The sequence below is a fragment of the Hippocampus bargibanti genome, linkage group LG04 (assembly GCF_051943395.1).
Source record: "Hippocampus bargibanti isolate YZ-2025 linkage group LG04, ASM5194339v1, whole genome shotgun sequence".
In the NCBI taxonomy this organism is placed as follows: Eukaryota; Metazoa; Chordata; class Actinopteri; order Syngnathiformes; family Syngnathidae; genus Hippocampus; species Hippocampus bargibanti.
The window spans coordinates 26092863-26110955 of record NC_142737.1 but is presented as its reverse complement, the minus strand read 5'-3'; the positions used below and the strand labels follow the sequence as shown (position 1 = coordinate 26110955).

At 40.7% G+C, this 18093-nt stretch overlaps 1 protein-coding gene across 4 annotated transcripts in view; it reads right to left on the bottom strand.

Moving 5' to 3' along the window:
• cux2b (cut like homeobox 2b) overlaps positions 1 to 18093 on the bottom strand; it is a 123551-nt gene that overhangs the window by 96269 nt on the left and 9189 nt on the right. The window contains exon 1 of one of the 4 annotated variants that reach the window (XM_088994905.1): positions 956 to 1052. The exons of the other annotated variants lie outside the window; for them this stretch is intronic. Coding sequence (XP_088851031.1) covers positions 956 to 991 — 36 coding nt within the window. The 5' untranslated portion in view covers positions 992 to 1052. Of the gene's footprint in view, positions 1 to 955; positions 1053 to 18093 lie in introns of those variants that run through there. 4 annotated transcript variants of the gene reach the window in all.

The window sequence follows — 18093 nt, the reverse complement described above, 5'->3', positions numbered from 1 at the left end:
TTGTTAAAATTGTTTTTCAGCCGAGTTGGACAGATACAGTTATAGCCATTTACTTTCTGCTGTACTTGAGACTAGTCAAAGTCATATCTGCAACCTTTAGTTGAGGGGGAATATCACTGTTTGTTTGTTTTTGTAAATCTCCAAAGAATTACAACTTAAAAATAAAACAGAACATCAGATCCTTAAGAAGTGCTTAAAATAACCTATCAAACAACAGTATAAACAATTTTCTGAGCAATACAAGTATGCAACACTGAACTTGCTTCAGATAATAAACAATAAATAAAAGAGACCCTTAAATCACGTCAATAGTGCTGTATGTTGTTACTACAGTAAAGTCTCGTTGTATCAATATTCTCGGGAGTCGGAAAAAAATATCGATATAACCGGACTATCGATATATCCGATCCTGCGGCATGTAAATTTTGTCCTTGCGTTCATAGAAATAGTATCGTAATAAGCAGTACTATCGATATAACCGATATCGATATAACGAGACTTTACTGTACTTCAGAAATAACACTGTTCATCATGACAATCTAAAAGTGCTGAAATAAACACCAATCACTTCTTGCAGTCTACAGAAGGCACATCAACGATGCCTCGTATGTGGGCTGTTTAGTTTGCTGAAGAGCTTGCTGTGTACACTTTCGGTGCTAACGTTAGCTGTGGCTGCGCTCAGGGCTGGGTGCGGGAATGAGAGCTGCTTTGGTAGGAAGCAAACTCTTTTCTAATTAGGCACATTAATGAGCAAATCTAAATCATGATTACAATTAAAAGAAATGCTCAGCTCTGCCATCAAGGGCAAACGAAATAGTGTGATCAGTGGATTCGCAAGGACAATTCCGGTCAGGTTTAGTGGAACCTTCTCTTGAAGTTCACCCATTTGCAGCCAGTGAGAGCAACAACAGAAATACAATCAGATATATGTCCGGACAAGAATCAACAAACATACCATCCACAAGGTCATCTGAACGCTCGCTTCTCTCATCAGCTTCACTCTTTGCACCCTGTTTCAGTTCAGTGCCTCTCAAGACACACCAAGTGCATTCCCCTTTCCCTCTATTCATAGCACAAAGATTGAACACGGCCTCCGAACACAAGACATTCCCACCACAGAGCGTGTAATACAACTCATTACTGGGCTTGGACGGTGCAGAGGGCTGTGATAGGAGTGACAAGCGCAACAGACAGAGGATTGGGGGGGAGGCACAAACATCTCAACCATTCCTTCCAAGCAACAGAGCTTTAAAAACAACCTTAAAAATGAAAGCAGAGCAATTGATTTTTGAGGGTTCTCTTATAAATCCTTTTATGGTCGAATTGAAGAGAAAGCAAAAGACACCATTAACACTGATTGGCGTGCGCCTTGAATATTCTCAAGGGTATCACTATTTATGAGTGATAGCATTCAGAGACTAATTTCTCCATGTCTTCAGTGAAACATGTAGTCTGCCTTCTCAAAAAGTGTTTTTGCCCACTATCAAACTGCGGCTAATCCCTGAGGCGGGGGGGGGGGGTGTCAATGTATCTGGGGCAGTCACATTGATTTCAGTTACTGACCTGTACAGCACAGCTCTGGGGTCACGGTTATATGTGCGGACATTGGGTTCTGTTTGGTTCTGGAGAAAGGAGTTGGTGGGATATATGTTTATTTGTTGGGGTGGAAATAGGACACACATAAATCGGTTGCTATAAGTGGCCTGATGAACCTTTCATAACTGCAGGGCAATCCCGTTAATAAAGGCAAAGCATTCCACACGTTAAAAAACAAGACCTGTTCGACTTTCGAGGTGTTTGACTTACGAGCAAGCAGTCATGAAGACCACAGGTGCTGATTTTTTATTTATTTATTTTTTTTGCGTGGCAGAAAGAATTGCTTTTTAAGTTCCAGTATTACAAAAGAAAGACAAAAGTTTTAAGACAGCATTTGAGGTACGGCTAAAAACAACTCTGGAGTCAGGAGATGGGAAAAGATTTGAGGGGTTGTCAACATCTCCCTTTCTGTTCGTGTTTTTCAGACCGAAAGGAGCAAATGGACCTAATTCACACAGACTGCGATGTGAGTGTCTCTGCTGTCGAGCAGTGTGAGCGGGAATTAGATCGAGGCTTTGCAGCCTTCATCCCTTCCCAGACAGACTTGTTCCGGCTCAGAGGCGCTGCCTCATCCGCACCCTTCTCCCGCTTGCACTCCTGGAAAATGACTTCACACAGCTGCCTCAAACGCCGCGCAGTGATTGTCGACTGACTGACTTACCCCTCCCCAAAAAAAATCCTTGAGCAGACCTCCCTGGCTCATTTAACATACCCGTTCCTCTCAAAAGCTTACCCTGGGAGATGAAAATAGCAAGGGAAACCACTCCAGCCCTACTTGATGATTTAAAGGACAACCGACATCACTTTTTTTGTTTCCTAACTGATATCAGAAAAAAACATTTTATAGCATCAAAAATACCCAAAACACGCAGCCTGAGATTTTTAGTCAAATGCAAAACACCAATAAAAATGACTTGTCCAAAATCTGCAAAAAATTGAGCTGCGAATTGGGCATTTTCAGAAAGTCACGCCCTCTGCTCGAGAATCAAAACAATGGCTTCAGATTCGGAGAAGATGCTTTCTTGTTACGCATCCAGTTAAGAATATGATTCAAATAGTTCTGAAGAGGAAAGTATAAATGTTTGCAATCGATTAAAGAAGGCTTCAGGGTCATTTTGAGTGATCAAGACTGATGTGTAGCGTTACAGAAAATGCAGAAGATGGAGCCAGAGCTCCATTGGAAATGGCTGATTTGTCTGCTTGGAATTTTTGTCAGTGAAATTCAAAGAGTTGTCTTGGTGTAACATACAACGATTCACCATTGCGTTATTTATGTGTTTTCCTTCTAATTTCACCATCAACACGGATCAACACGAAGTTTTCAGACCAAACAAAGTACCGCAAAATGCATTGAGGTGATGCAAGGTATGTCCTTTCTCGCTCAGGGGCGCTCCTTCAGTGACGTACGGTGAGGAGTCGTCACCAACTCAAAAACAAGACTTCCGGAATATTCAGCGCGAGTCTTAAAACGCAAAATATAGTCAAAGTCAAAGTCAGCTTTATTGTCAAATATGCTAATATGCATAGCTATATGCGGTGGAATCTTTGTAAAATACGCTCAGTAGAAGTCATTTGAAGCGATTTTACAAATTATGGACACAACATGTCCGGAGACGTCGGTTGTCCTTTAAGGGCCTTTTTCCTCCAGAGAGATGTCAAAATCAGTAGTACAGTGGGAGCAATTCAAAGAACAAGGAGTTTGTGCTGTGGTAAGTGGTGGGTTACAGTGTATATATCACTTTTCAGGTACAGGATGACAAGGACATCACCAATGTATTTCAATCGGCCAATTACATTGAATGCCAATTCATAGCATGGGTTGTGTCTTTCTGATGTTTAATAAGAATGTCAACTGCACAAAGAACAAAGTGATAATGAGCATCATCTAGGGCATTTGGGCAAACAACGGCCCGCGGGCCACATACGGCCCGTTAGGCTTTTTAATCCGGCCCGCCGAACTTGCCCAAATTATAGTACAAACAGTGTCTAAAACGCATGACAAAAAATTAGCGAACAAAAGGGCAGATAACTGAAAAGTTGCCTGCCCCATTTTTCACAACTTGAAGCACAAATAGACAACTAATCACATTAAAAAACATTGTCACAAAGTATAAAGTTTTTTTTTTCAAATCAAGCATGCACCTACTGCAAATGCTACCTTGCTTAATTTACGGTAAATGTGCATGGCTGTAGATTTTGCTGCAGTAGTCGATTGTCATTGCGGTGCACAATGCAACGTTTGCATTGCTTCCTACAAGCCACAAAGCCCCTTTCATAAGTCTCACGTACACTTTACAGTCACGGTTTAATGTAAATTTACGTTTTGTAGCGTCACATATGTTGTTAGCTTCTTTTGAATCTTTCTTCTGGGCTGAGGTGCTGTGCATCTATTTTGGAAAATTATATGCAATTGCACGACTTTATAACGCTTGCGAAAGTCCGGAAGAAAGAAGCAGGCTTCTGATTGGCTGCCGTGCCGAGTATGCAAATTTCACTGCAGGTAGCCTATGTCTGTGTGCTCGGCGACGGTACACGTGAATTGTTTGCGCGTGTAGGCGAGTGAGGAGTTTGTTGAGCGTGCGGTCAGGACAAACCATCTATGATTTGGCGGAATTTAACACAAGTAGGTATTATTGAGCTTGAATATTTCGTTGTGGAATATGTTTTGAATGTTGAAAGTGATTCCATTTTTCAATAAATGTTGATTTCTTTAACTTTGCCCCTTCGATGGAAACTTATTAAAAACAGACGCAATCTTGATAAATCACAGTGCATATGTTATTTTAATCTATTTCCATTTCCTCCTCCTAGTATCTGCGAAATAGTATGTAAACGCCATATTCCTTGAGGCAAATTTATTAACTGATCAGGGATATTTTTCACATTTAAAAGACAGTTAATAAATTGGGTTGTAGTGTGCTTACTGTGCTTGAGGTTTGTACATACTACATTTAAAGGACAACCGGCACCATTTTTTGTTTTTGTTTCCCACTGACACCAGAAAAACGTTTTATAGCATCTAAAATACCCAAATCAGGCAGGCTGATACTTTTAGTTAAATGAAAAACACCAATAAAAATGACTTCAAAATGAATCCGGTTTCAGAAGGTCCCACCCCCGTTGTTCGTGACGTCACACCGAGACGTCTTGCCTTGCTCGAGAATCAAAACAATGGCTTCAGATTCGGAGAAGATGTTTTCTTGTTACTCATCCAGTTATGAATATGATTCAAATAGCTCTGAAGAGGAAAGCATAAATGTTTGCAATTGATTCAAGGAGTCCTCCCATATCAATTCGAGCCGTCAATGACAGCAATGTAGCACCCAGAAAATGCAGAAGATTGCGCCCAAGCTCCGTTGGAAATGGGCTGATTTTTCTGCTGGGAATTTGTGTCAGCGAATATCAAATAGTTGTCTTGGTGCAACACACAACGATTCAGCATGGCGTTATTTATGTGTTTTCCTTCTAATTTCACCATCAACACGGATCAACACGAAGTTTTCAGACCAAACAAAGTACCCAAAATGGATGTGGACGTAAACTATAGCTATATGCTGTGGAATCTTTGTAAAATACGCTCAGTCGAAGTCATTTGAAGTGATTTTATAAATTATGGACATAACTTGTTCAGAGTATTTCCGGCCCAAACACTCTCTCCAAATGCTCCTGGCCCGGCCCCTCTGTCAAATTTTAGAACCCAATGCGGCCCGCGAGTCAAAAAGTTTGCCCACCCCTGATCTAGGGCATTGTTGACTTTTTGGGATCACTGAGGTTAAATCCCGATAAAGGTGTGGTCACTTGACCCAAGATTGAGTGGCGATCAGTCCAGGTCAGCTGCAAGTTGTGCCGTTATGACAGTGAAACCACAAAATTAGTACATGTCCACAAAAAAATTAATAGATTAGTGGTTATAAAATCAGTCAAGTAAATTATAATAGTTGTGTTTAAGTCAATACAAAGTGGGGAAAACAATGTTTCAAAATCTCAAAATTACTTATTACACATGATAATTTTATATTACTGTACTGATTTTAATCAGTTCACACATATGATTTTCTTTTGTGGGCTACATAACAAGACCTTGCAGGTCTTGTTAAAAAAAATACTCTGATGAAATAAGTAAAGATTGCATTTGGGGAAAGAGAGAAACTGAAAGGGGGCCAAACCTGAAACAACATGCAACAGATGGCTTAAATATATTCAAAGGGAAACATTTAAAAATCAGTCGACTGATGCACAAAAAAAATAGCTCTACTTCTGAAGACCTCTTTTGGGGAGCAGCAGCAAAAATAAAGGGGCATTGACATACAATGCAGACCCATTAGGTGCACCCAATTATTACACACAATACTCAAACGCGTGCGTTTTAAAATATTTTCATGCACTCACCATAATCTGAGATGTTGTGTTCGGCTCAGCAGATATTGGAAACTTAGTGTGTTGTTAACTTAGCACTGGTCTGGTGCTATTGTAACATTGTAAATGTGCCACCAGCAAAGCCCAACTTGTGTTGGGACAGACCAGTGACCACATGGTTGGGCTAGTAGGACTGCATTTCCCATAATTATTTGGAAAAAAAAAACAGGAAACAGTTGTACTTCTGGTACGACAATGAAATTAGATGTAGGTGAGAATGAGAATGCAAAACATAAAGGAATATGAAATCAAGATGACAAACTGAAAAGCCAACATCCATCCATCCGCTAGGTGCTACGGACTACAAGGAAGGCGAGCAGTTGACTTTTAAGAACATTGAAGGATTTTAAATACGATTTGCGGTCTGAAAGATATGACATGAGAATAAGAGAATGATCAAGGCCCAAGATGCCAGAGTATAGCAAGAGGGGAGAAAAATGATTTATCCCTTCACGGCCCTTTGACACTAAATTACACTGTTGAGTCCATTCCCCATTGCCAGCTAGTTATCTTTCCGGGACAATTGAACACTAGAATTTACATTCCATATAAAATACATCTTAATGTGGAGCTGTCAAGGCTGTACATCATTTTCAGAGCATGCTCCACTTTTAGAGAAAAAAAGACAGAATTAGATCATATTCATGATGCAATTAAACACTTCAGTGGGAATCAATGTAAAACCGATGAGCCCTGAAAACAATGCATATGGCTGAGAACATTAGAACACATTACCTACCCTTGGTTCCCTCACTCCGCAGATGCAATTTAAAATCCCCCACTCCACTTTCCATTGCTCCAGATTCGTAACACATGGTGACAATAAAATACATTTACCCATGGTAACTGAGTATCAGATGAATGTGATCTGAATTATTAAATAGGGAAACTATTTGTTCTCACCGTGGCTGTAATAATTGGCCAAATGAAAGGCACAGCACAAGAGGGGCAGATTATACAAAAAGAAAGATACCACATTAAACACTGGTGTTGATGTAAAAACGCCAAAATTCCATCTGTTCCTTGAGTCTCCAACTGAGTTGACATTATCGACCGGACTCCCCAAGAGAAGCTGTGAGGGATTTCTTATGGATACAGTGAAGAAATTATATCACATTGCTGCATATTCACAGAAAAACCTGCTACTAAGACTCTGGGGGAGACAAACCACTGATATAGAAAAACCAAGACAACACCACTTTACTACATTTTACATAATCCACAAGACAACGCAGCAGACCCCATACAGATCATTTTAACTATCCGTCACAGTCCTCTGCAGAGCCATCAGACTTAATTCTGACTGGCTTAGAGTAAGCTGACAAACAACAAGCAAACACCAAGAATAAAAAAATATATTCGAGCCCAATTCAAGCATTTTCCCCCCACCATGAAGGCATTCGTGGATTTTACAATGGTGTCAAATTTTGTGTGAAAAGAACGCAATAATATTCAGATGAAAAAAATCATGCAAGAGCCAGAAAGGCAGTTCTTCCTAAGAATTTGAGACACATGGTTGGCCTTTCCAACAGAAATTATGAATTGTATGAAATTGTGGGGGTGAGCAATCAGGTCTCCCGAAAGGAATTTCAGTTAGATTGTGACTATGCATTTATTATTTTCCGAAATAACCTCCAGGCCAATCATAAAAATGCCAGGCACAATGTTACCGACACTGAGAAACACTGCAGTCGAAAAGAGCTATCCACTGCCTTTTGTTTACCAATGGGGCCAGAATACCAAACATGGGTCTGAGAATATTGACACTTGAGGATCTTGATCCAATTTGATAAAATGGCAACAGAGAAAACGGAATGAAGAGTCAGAGTACTGGGCTGAAAAGTATACATATTCATGTTATCATATCAATTGTATCTGTAATTATTGGGAAAAAGGTCAACAGGAAATCCCTGGGTCATTTCCTATACATCGTGACAGTCAAGTATTATCCCAGTGACCTGTACCCAAAAAAATAAATAAACAACAAACAAACAAACAAATAAATTCCACTGTGAAATGAATAAGTATATGCAACAGGGGCCGATCCCAGTAGTAATGGCAAGGATACAGAGCCCATAGCAAAACAAGAGAGAACAAATGCCACCTTTGTGTACCCAATGTCATTTGGACTCAGCTCAGAACCCAGCAGACACAAGTGTTAATCCCAGTGAGGCATCTTCTGTATTATCATGAAAAATCATTCTCCTTGTCTATTTCGTCAGACGCAGAGAGTTGGGGGAAATTCACTCCCGGACCTCCTCCTTCTGTTTCATCTGCTGTCAACACTCCTCATAGACTATTCCCACCTAGTCACATTGATGCAGAGAAGTGGCCGCCGTTTTAGTTTATTCTTGAAGCTACACCTCTTCTCCTTTACTCACAACTAATCAGACCGCTGAAGCTTGTGCAACAGAGCTGTTGTTTCTGTAAGCGTAAGAGGCAATGGATTACTGCATACCCCTCGACCCCCCGCCCCTCTACTCAATTACCCTCGCAGCACATTCATACTAGCGGGTATTGTATGTTTGCTGAGAACAATTATAATATGACAAACGAACAGTCAATACCATCTATCAGGTCAGATAAGACAGGAATCTTGTAGACAGGGCAACCATTCGTTCCCCGCTACCCATCTCAGGTCCCATGCTTTAGTATCCATGACAACATGCAAGCCACTTGCCACGCTTGCCACTTCACAGTGAGAGATGAGCGTCGTGAATGGCTTTGAAAATTAGCCTTTGACACATTGTTCTTCTGCTCTTCCACCCTCCTTGCCTTGAGTCCGGCCCCATTGGGGTCCCTCAGAACACTCACAGCCCTGTTTTACATTCTGGCCTGCACATACAAAGGCAGACACTCTTGCTAAAACAGCTTTCAGTGTACAAGAAGGGTCTAATTTAGGGCCTTAGCTATACGATCCTCAACATTAACCTCACAGCAAGGTTACCTATCCAGCACTGGAAAAGGAGACTCATTATATGGCCCGCATGCATAAAATAGGATGATATAAAATGGGCCAAATTGGAAAAAGGAAGAATTTCAGAATGCCCAAAATGCATGTGACCTGCAATGGATTCCACATTTTCTGCTAAAAATTAAAATATGTATCTTGAAGTTACATTATCATGTCTCAGCTTTTATTGTTCATGTTTATTTACAACCAGGAAAGCTTTATACTAAGGCAGGAATTATATATTTGTTCTATTAGAATAATTTAGAAGACAGACACGGTTCCTCGCACACATGGTTTTATTCTATTTAACATGAATCTCAGACACACCTCTTTAAAGGACAGCCGACGTCTCCGGACAAGTTGTGTCCATAATTTGTAAAATGGCTTCAAATGACTTCTACTGAGCGTATTTTAATAAGATTCCACCGTATATAGCTATATTTTACGTTTTAAGACTCGCTCTGAATATTCAGGAAGTCTTGTTTTTGAGTTGGTGTCGAGTCCGTATGTGACGTCACGAAAGGACCGCCCCCTGACCGAAAAGACACATTGTAGCAGTCCTTCCATCACGTCAATGTATTTTGCTGTACATGTTTGGTCTGAGAACCGTGTTGCACCCAAAAGCCGCCAGAAGAGGACATCCATTTTGTGCTTCTTTTTTTGGGTGAGAGATTTTCCCCCAATGTGGCCTCAAAATAGCACATATAATTCTTTAATCGATTGCAAACATGTATGCTTTCCTCTTCAGAACTATTTGAATCATATTCATAACCGGATGTGTAACAAGAAAGCATATTCTCCGAATCTGAAGCCATTGTTTTGATTCACAAGCAATGCAAGACGTCTTGGCGTTACGTCACGAACTGGGGGCGGGACTTTCTGAAAATGCCCAATTCGCAGCTCAATTTTTTGCAGATTTTGGACACTTTAAGTCATTTTTATTGGTGTTTTGCATTTGACAAAAAATATCATACTGCGTTTTGGGTAATGGGTGTTTTGGGTATTTTAGATGCTATAAAACGTTTTTCTGATGTCAGTTTGAATCCTGATTGAAACAAACAAAGCCGTGGAAACGCAGCAATGTGTCAGAAGCAATGGTTTTACAGTGTGTGATTAATTATATTTGGAGAAACATTAAAGGGAAAGGAGGTAAGGGTGTCAAATGATATCACCCACCACTGACATCAAGCAGAGACAGCTAGCTCATTGATGTGGCAGCATCTTATTTTCACCAAGCAGACAGTTTTGCAGCGCCTTGCGGTTCTTAATTATCTCCCGACTTTGTCTAATTCAATCAACACAACTCTGATCTGGGTGCGAAATGGCACTCACATCCCCTCAAGCTCAGCAAGTCAAAAAACACTGAATAAGTGGAACAGGCAAACTGACAAAATGGCACAGCACATGAGAAATTTGAGCTATTTTTTTCCGGGCGGAGACCTCATCCACAGCGGCCGCAATGAGAGCAAGTTGACAGAGAGAGCAATCACGTTTTGTTTTAAGTTACAAAGCTGCGTTCAGCGGGTGACACTGGAGTCAAGTGCTTTGATGGAACTGCAGATGCTGCCTTACTGAGCGAGTTGTGTGGGGTCAGTCACTCGGCAGTTTCCTCCTCAGGACAGACCGTACAACGCGTAACGCAGTGGCATCCAAGGTATCAAATTAGCTTCTCAACGTTTTAATTGCCCACAGCAGAAGACTGAACAATAAGCCAGGGCGTGGGCATATGGGGGCGTTCACGTAAAGTAAATTTAAAGGTCTTTATGGATTAAAGGGTTTGGCAATTTGGAGTTTAAAAAGTAAGTGACATAATCAGTAGAGGTAGGATGGCTGAACCCTTCAGAAGAAATCCCCTATACACCCATCCACTAATGCCACCCATCGGCCTCCGACGAATTCCAAGATTCACAGCATCATTACATTTAGACAATATTAGCTCAAACGGCATGGAAGTCCCATTGTCCTTCTAAACCCCTGAATTTGCCACTAACTGCCAGATCTGTTTTGCACTTGCTACATACTGCGGAAAGCTAACAATGTGAGATTAGTGAAGCCTGTCTGCTGTTACGGCAGAGGTTAATTTAAGTGACGGGGCTAAGTCGGCTACAATTATGTATGCAGAAATGTATTGTGGCACTTTGTGACATCAGATCATGATTGGATTAAACTGTTTTCACAACAATGAAAGTTTGATGCTAATTTTCAGTGGTGGGTGATCGCAAGCAATGCTGTCAGAATAAAGGGAGTACTACAATATATTTTTGTTTTTGGGCTTCCTGTTGATATTAATGAGACGGGGCATATTTAATGCTCACTGAGGATGTAAATGTCTCCCCCCAACAATATACTATAAACCCAAGCAACATATGACAATATTTTGCACAAAGCCACTCTATATTATGCTAATCCACACTACTAAATAGTGGCTCTACAAATCAACTCAGAAAAGCAGTCGAGCTGGTGGTATTCTTTTGGTCCCACAGAGGGTCACAGCACCTGACCAATAAGCACCTATTAAACCTTGCAGAGCCATCCATTAGGCCAGTGCAATTTTTATTGCCCTTGTTTTCATGAGACAAAGAAATCAGTTGCCTATATCTGCCTGAAATATAGCCTTGTTCATTTGGGCCCCAAGCCTTCCCTCCACTTGCAAGATGTCAGGAGCCAGGTGACACGAACCCATGGTTTGGAGAAGGGTGGAGTGATTCTGCCAGTCTCATGGGATATTGCCCACTGTCCCATTACCTTCAATAAATCTAAGTTCTTTACGATTAGGTACATAAAATGAGTCATAGATCGAGACAGTAAATAAGAGCTTGTCAGTATGGCTGACGCCGGGTCCGCCCTCCTCTTCTGCAAGATAGTCCCTCTGTACACTGACCATCAGACTGCTGCTATTAAGCTGGGGTTAAAAAGGTTCTCATAAATAACACTATTATTTCCCCTCGGGCAAATATGGTGCCAAACAGAGTCAAGCTCGCACCAACCAATCAAACAAGCAAAATTGTGCCGAATTTTAGGATTATCAGAGTAGAAACAATATTTTCTGTCCTTTTGATTTGTTTTCTTTAATATGTTTTTTAAACCTGCAGATGCACTCTGTGTTTCCATTTACTTCATCTAGAGGGGAATTCTAAGAAGTTCAATCAGATCAATCCATCTCACATATCTTCAAAGCATTTGCTGTACTCCAAGACACTGATGTCTTTTAATGGACCTTCAATACATACTGGCAATTAAGCATGCAAAATCTCCCATTAAGCAACCCCACTTACAGTGTATTTACTGCAGTTGTTGTTTGGGGGCTGTTCACAGTCACTCGACAAGATGTGAGCAACAATAAGACCCGTGGTGTGGGGGTGAAGAGGGTTGGAAGTGGGTATTAGCCAAATGTACTGATAAAATGAGGGTCACTTTCTTGGTTGCACCAGCTAATCTTTGCAGCCAATTCATTTACACTAGTCCAAATGACTCCTTGATGTCCAATGACCACCATTGCATATTAAATAGACAAACAGATGAGTAGTGCACACTTTCTACTAGAAGTCACCACAAATTAAAGGAGAAGAAAAATGTGTTGGGTTTATGGAGTTTGTTTGGCTTATGGGTGTTATTAAAATATCAACAATTGTGTAGTCATGAGCCACAGCATAATCAGCTTCATCATTTGCTACATCTACGACTGCTACATCATCCCACCTTTCTCCCTATGGCCCTGGCCAATTAGAACACTTATTTGAATCGAAAAGTACTGTCTGCCTGAGTCATCTCTTTGATTTGGGAAGTTTTGATGCTACAAATAAAAAGACAGAAAGCATGAGAAAGGGACTCCGGCTGTCCACAGGTATAGCATTGGTTCTTTATGGTTCATTTTCATCTGTTAAAAGTTCTTGTCTCTTAATTTTTCCAGACATGAAATATAAGTTCAGTCAATTAAAAAGAACCTCAACTTTGTATTTAACCATTAAACCACATTCTTTGCACGCAAATACATGGCAATAACTAGCAAATGCTGATGTTTTTTTAAAGAGCTAAAGCAGCAAAGATCTGCCATTTTCCATTCAAAAACTCTCTTTTTGATAGGGGCAATTATATTAGCTTGCATTTTCAAAATATTCAATTTGTTATGGAGAAATCAGTAAATATAAAACTGCTGTCAAACCATTCCTTTCTCGTCAACGATATAGCAATACCTTTCCTAATTCTATATTAATTCTTCTTCTATAGGATATGGAAAATGTTTTCAAATATGTCATCCGTTGAAGTTGTGCCTTATAATGTGGTGCATCATATACTGTATATGGAAAAGTTTAAGAATATGTCATTCATTGAAGGTGCGCTTTATAATCCCGTGCACTTTATATATGGAAAAGGTTTTAAAAATGTTTGCCCCTAATAATCTGGTGTGCCTTATAGACTAGAAAATACTGTAATTACATACAGTAAAGTCTCGTTATATCGATATCGGTTATATCGATAGTACCGCTTATTACGATACTATTTTCATTTCCCTTGCACATTTCTAGTCTTTTTATGTATAATTAGTACCGTTTAGTACGATACCCGGTTATTATGATAATCCGGTTATTACGGTGCTCCTTTTCATCCCCCGCCGGCCATTTTTGTTGTTTATATCGATATATCCGTCGCGCCATTGGTCAACTTGGTCACGTGTCTTGTTACGTGAGCCGCCATCGGTCGCGCCATTGGTCGACTTGGTCACATGAGCCGCCATCGGTCGCGCTATTGGTCGACTTGGCCGTGTGACTTTGTCACGTGACACGCCATCGGTCGCGCCATTGGTCAACTTGGTCACGTGTCTTGGTTGCGTGTCACGCCATCAGTCGCGCCATTGGTCGACTTGGTCAGGTGACTTGGTTACGTGCCCAGCACCCGTGTAGCAGAGCCATTTTCATTTTCAGACGCTAGCTCGTGTGTAGCAGACGAGATTGAAGTGTTTGTGTTAAAAGGTAAAAATGGGAAGCAGAAGAAGATTGATGACTTTTTTAAATTGTATACATAATACAGTAAGATGTAAGCGTTGCAGTTTCCCTGTTGTGTTATGTACATGCCCACTGTACTGTATATGAATGCAATCGTTTTTTGCAACAATGTTTCTTGTTTTGTCTGCTGAAGCGCGATGATTTTGAAAATTATTAACATTCCATACTGTGTATTAAAGGACAGCCGATGTCACTTTTTATTCAAATGCAAATAAAAATGACTTCACGCCAAGACGTCTTGCATTGCTTGTGAATCCAAACAATGGCTTCAGATTCGGATAATATGCTTTCTTGTTACACATCCAGTTATGAATATGTTTCAAATACACTGTAGTTCTGGAGATTAAAGCATACATGTTTACAATCATTAAAGAATTATATGTGCCATTTTGAGGCAACATTGGGGGAACATCTCTTACCCAAAAAAAAAGGGGAGCTAATGGCCAGCTCCGTTTCTTATATGGCGCTTGGCTGCCCTCTTTTGGCGGCTTTTGTTTAATGCAGTTCGGCGCAGGATCGGATATATCGATAGTCCCGGTTATATCGATATTTTTTCGGACTCCCTTGAATATCGATATAACGAGACTTTACTGTATTTTGTTAGTTGCTTTGTTACAGCTTAAGCTGTTGTGAAAGTGCAATATAAATCAGAATGCATTGCATTGGATTGGATTTGCCTTTATTAGTCTCACAGTGGAGAAATTTACATTTCACAGCAGCAAAGTGATGAAAGGAATGAAAGTAGAAAAAAGAAATACATGAGCTGCTGTATTGTATTGTATTATATACCCCCCCCCCCCCCCCATCACTGCTGACTACTACCCACCATCCTTTCATCATTTTCTGACATATGCCATTTCAATATACAGTAAAGTCTCGTTATATCGATATTCAAGGGAGGCCGAAAAAATATCGATATAACCGGGACTATCGATATATCCGACCCTGTTTGCATCTAATTTTCTCTGTGCGTGCATAGAAATAGTATCGATATAACCGGGACTATCGATATATCCGATATCGATATAACGAGACTTTACTGTACTTGAAAATCAAGATCGGGTTACACACAGTTTCGGTTATTCAAAATCACAACTTGTTTCCATTCATATTCTAATGTCTTTTTTTCTTGGAATATGCAATGCATTTGGAATTTTGATCAACCAAAACCCAAATTAGCTGTAATAGTAAAAATAACAATACTTAGAGTGCAGGGGTGTATGTGTCGACTTCAAGTCCCAGCCTTTCTGTGTGGAGTTTCCATGCTCTCCACCGTGCTTGCGTTTCCTCCCACATTTCAAAAACATGATTTGTAGGTGACTTGTCTATATGTGTGTGTGTGTGTGAGCATGGATGGGTGTTTGTCTATATGTGCCTCGCGATTGACCGGCAAACAGTTGAGGGTGAACAGTACAACTGCCTAAAGACAGCTGATTCTCTCATACACACGTGACCCTTGTGACAATAAATGGATTAGAAAATGGATGGATGGATGGATAGTTTATATGGCGCTTTTCTGGATACTGGACACTCTAAATACTCAGAAGGCATACATCATGTTCAATCTCCCTAAAATTATTTTTGGATGATTTTTGACTTGTTAGAGACATGGACATATTTTTTGAAGTATCATGAGTTGTATTTATTTTTTATTTATTTATGCAACATGTTTGTCTTTTGTCTTGTGATATTCCTGATCTGTCCTTTTGACTTTGACAAATGATTTACTTCTGTCAGGACAGCACTGTATTGATTTTACACCATGTTGCATTTTTTGACCTTGTTTACGAAAATGTTTTATTGCTAAGAAGGAAACAGAAACAGAAAACGAGATGTGAGAGTGTGCCATTATAAATTTGAGTCACTGTATGATGTTGTCCCTCACATATTTGGAAGTATTCATGAAATACCAAGTGAGAATGTAGTATACAAATGCCTTCTTAACTTTCACTAGATATGCAATAGTCAAAAGGTTTTAGACATTAATGTAATGTTCTCATTATACTTCACAGCAGAAGCGTATTCTTATATCGGTATGAAAATGTAACGGGTGTGCTGTACATTTATTTAGCGCACAGGTGTCAAACTCAGGGCCCAGGGGCCAAATCTGACTTGCTACATTATTGTATGTTGCCAACCAAAGCATATAAAAATTCATGATGCTTGTAAGTATTTTCTTGTTACCAAACTCTGTGTTACAGAAACTTAAACAATAAGTCTTTTGTGGTTTCAATCAGAATGGCTCTCCGACGGAAAAACTAAACTAACTAAAATCAGGCCCGTAACAAAAAATAGATTGACACCCCTGGCTTAGCAGCTTGCTTATACATCAGATGTAGATGTAAACAGATAAACCATATATCTTTTGTCATGATCTGGTTGGCGACCAACGGGTGGCGCTGTCGGCCCCGCCTGCACCTGCACAGGTGATGGTCGTCCCGAGCCTTGGTGGACTGCCACGTTCGGATTGGCGACTACCGGGTAACGCTGTCAGCCGTGCCTGCTGCCTCGCAGGTGCTGGTCGTTACAATTAGTGACACTTAAAAGGACTCCCGGCACGACCATCCGGTGTCCGGTCATTGTTTGTTTTATGCTTTGTATGCAATTGTATGCATTGTATGCTGTGCATGTGTTTGTTTAACCTTGGCGGACTTTTACACTTGGTTTTATTTTGATACTTCGTATTTTTCTGTTCAAATGATTTTAACGTTTTAGATTTTGTTCCTGTTGACTTTATTTTAATACAATTTGTCAAACACAACCTCCTGCTCCCTCCGGCCTGCTTTTTGGGATCCACACCCGCCATCACCACCTTGCAAAATGTGACATCTTTGGAGGGATGTGAAATTCTACCAGAAAATACCTGGAGTAATGTTTCAAATAAGTAGTTGAGATGTCACATGAAGCTAAAAAGCAATAATGTAACAATTACAGAATAGGAAAAAGGTTATTCTGTGGTCTGGGCTCACCGTTTTTTTACCTATGTTGTTGTGTAGTGTGGAGAAAAACAATCAAAAAAAAAGCTAACATTCCAGCAAATGAAGACAGCTGTCCAGCAACTGTCTTCCCAGCTTCGATCGTATTGGCCATAGTCAGATGCACCGCTGATTAAAAATTGATCCATTTTGAAAAATCTAATCAACTGAATAGGATTGTGTGTGGGTTTTTTGGGGGGGTAGGGAGGGGTTAGGTGTATTGTCTGACATGGTGGGGGTTGAGCAGCAACTGACAGAACTGTCATTAACCCCTGCGCCTCAGTGCAGGCCCTGCACCCCAGTTCGCATCTCCTTAGACACTGCCCAGACGTTGTGAATTATTCAGCTCTCTGAGAGATGCTCCGGCCACTTGGCCTATTAAAGCCTGCAATAGAGGCTAGTGGCTCTAATGGACGGTCCAGAGGAGCCCCAGCTCCCTACGGACAAGAGAAGCTTCTGAGGCTAGACTGCAGGGGATGCAAGAGCCAATTCAACAGTGGTCGAGGTCGCAGCAGGTTAATGATGCTGCACGTCTAGACGGACGCTGGACACACAACCATGGCGGAGAGGCAGTGGGGGAGAGCAATATAATTTCTGAATGAGAACCAGCTCTGAGTTATTATGTTTGAAGGCTTTATCAACAACCAGAACGATTACCTTTTGCCATGATCTGCAATTGACGTAACCATCCTCCCTAAAAGAAATCGTAAATATCCAGTGCTCCATCTTTATATTCACAGAGCCTTTATTATATATGAATAAACTGCTTTAACCCACTGGAGCAACATTCATAGCAGCAACACTGATTATACAGTATAGCACAACTCTGATTTCTCATCATCATTGCACCACAACAATCCAAGCAGCTGGAGAGGACCCTCGACTTCAGCACAGTCACTCAGTAATCAGGGCATTTCCCCCAGAAAGAGAGGGGATGGAAATCAGGGTGGGACTCATTTGGGAGCAGCTCAGTTACCATGTGTTCAATTGCCTTGTTGATCATGTGCATCCGCCCGAGGTCTCTCATGATGTAAACACCATAGGAAACACTGAAGAGGAAAAAAAAATAACCCCAGGGTTTAGCACGGGAACAGAGGCACAAGGCACAACTCGGATATCTACCTGAATGAGTCACTCCTCATGGAGCAAG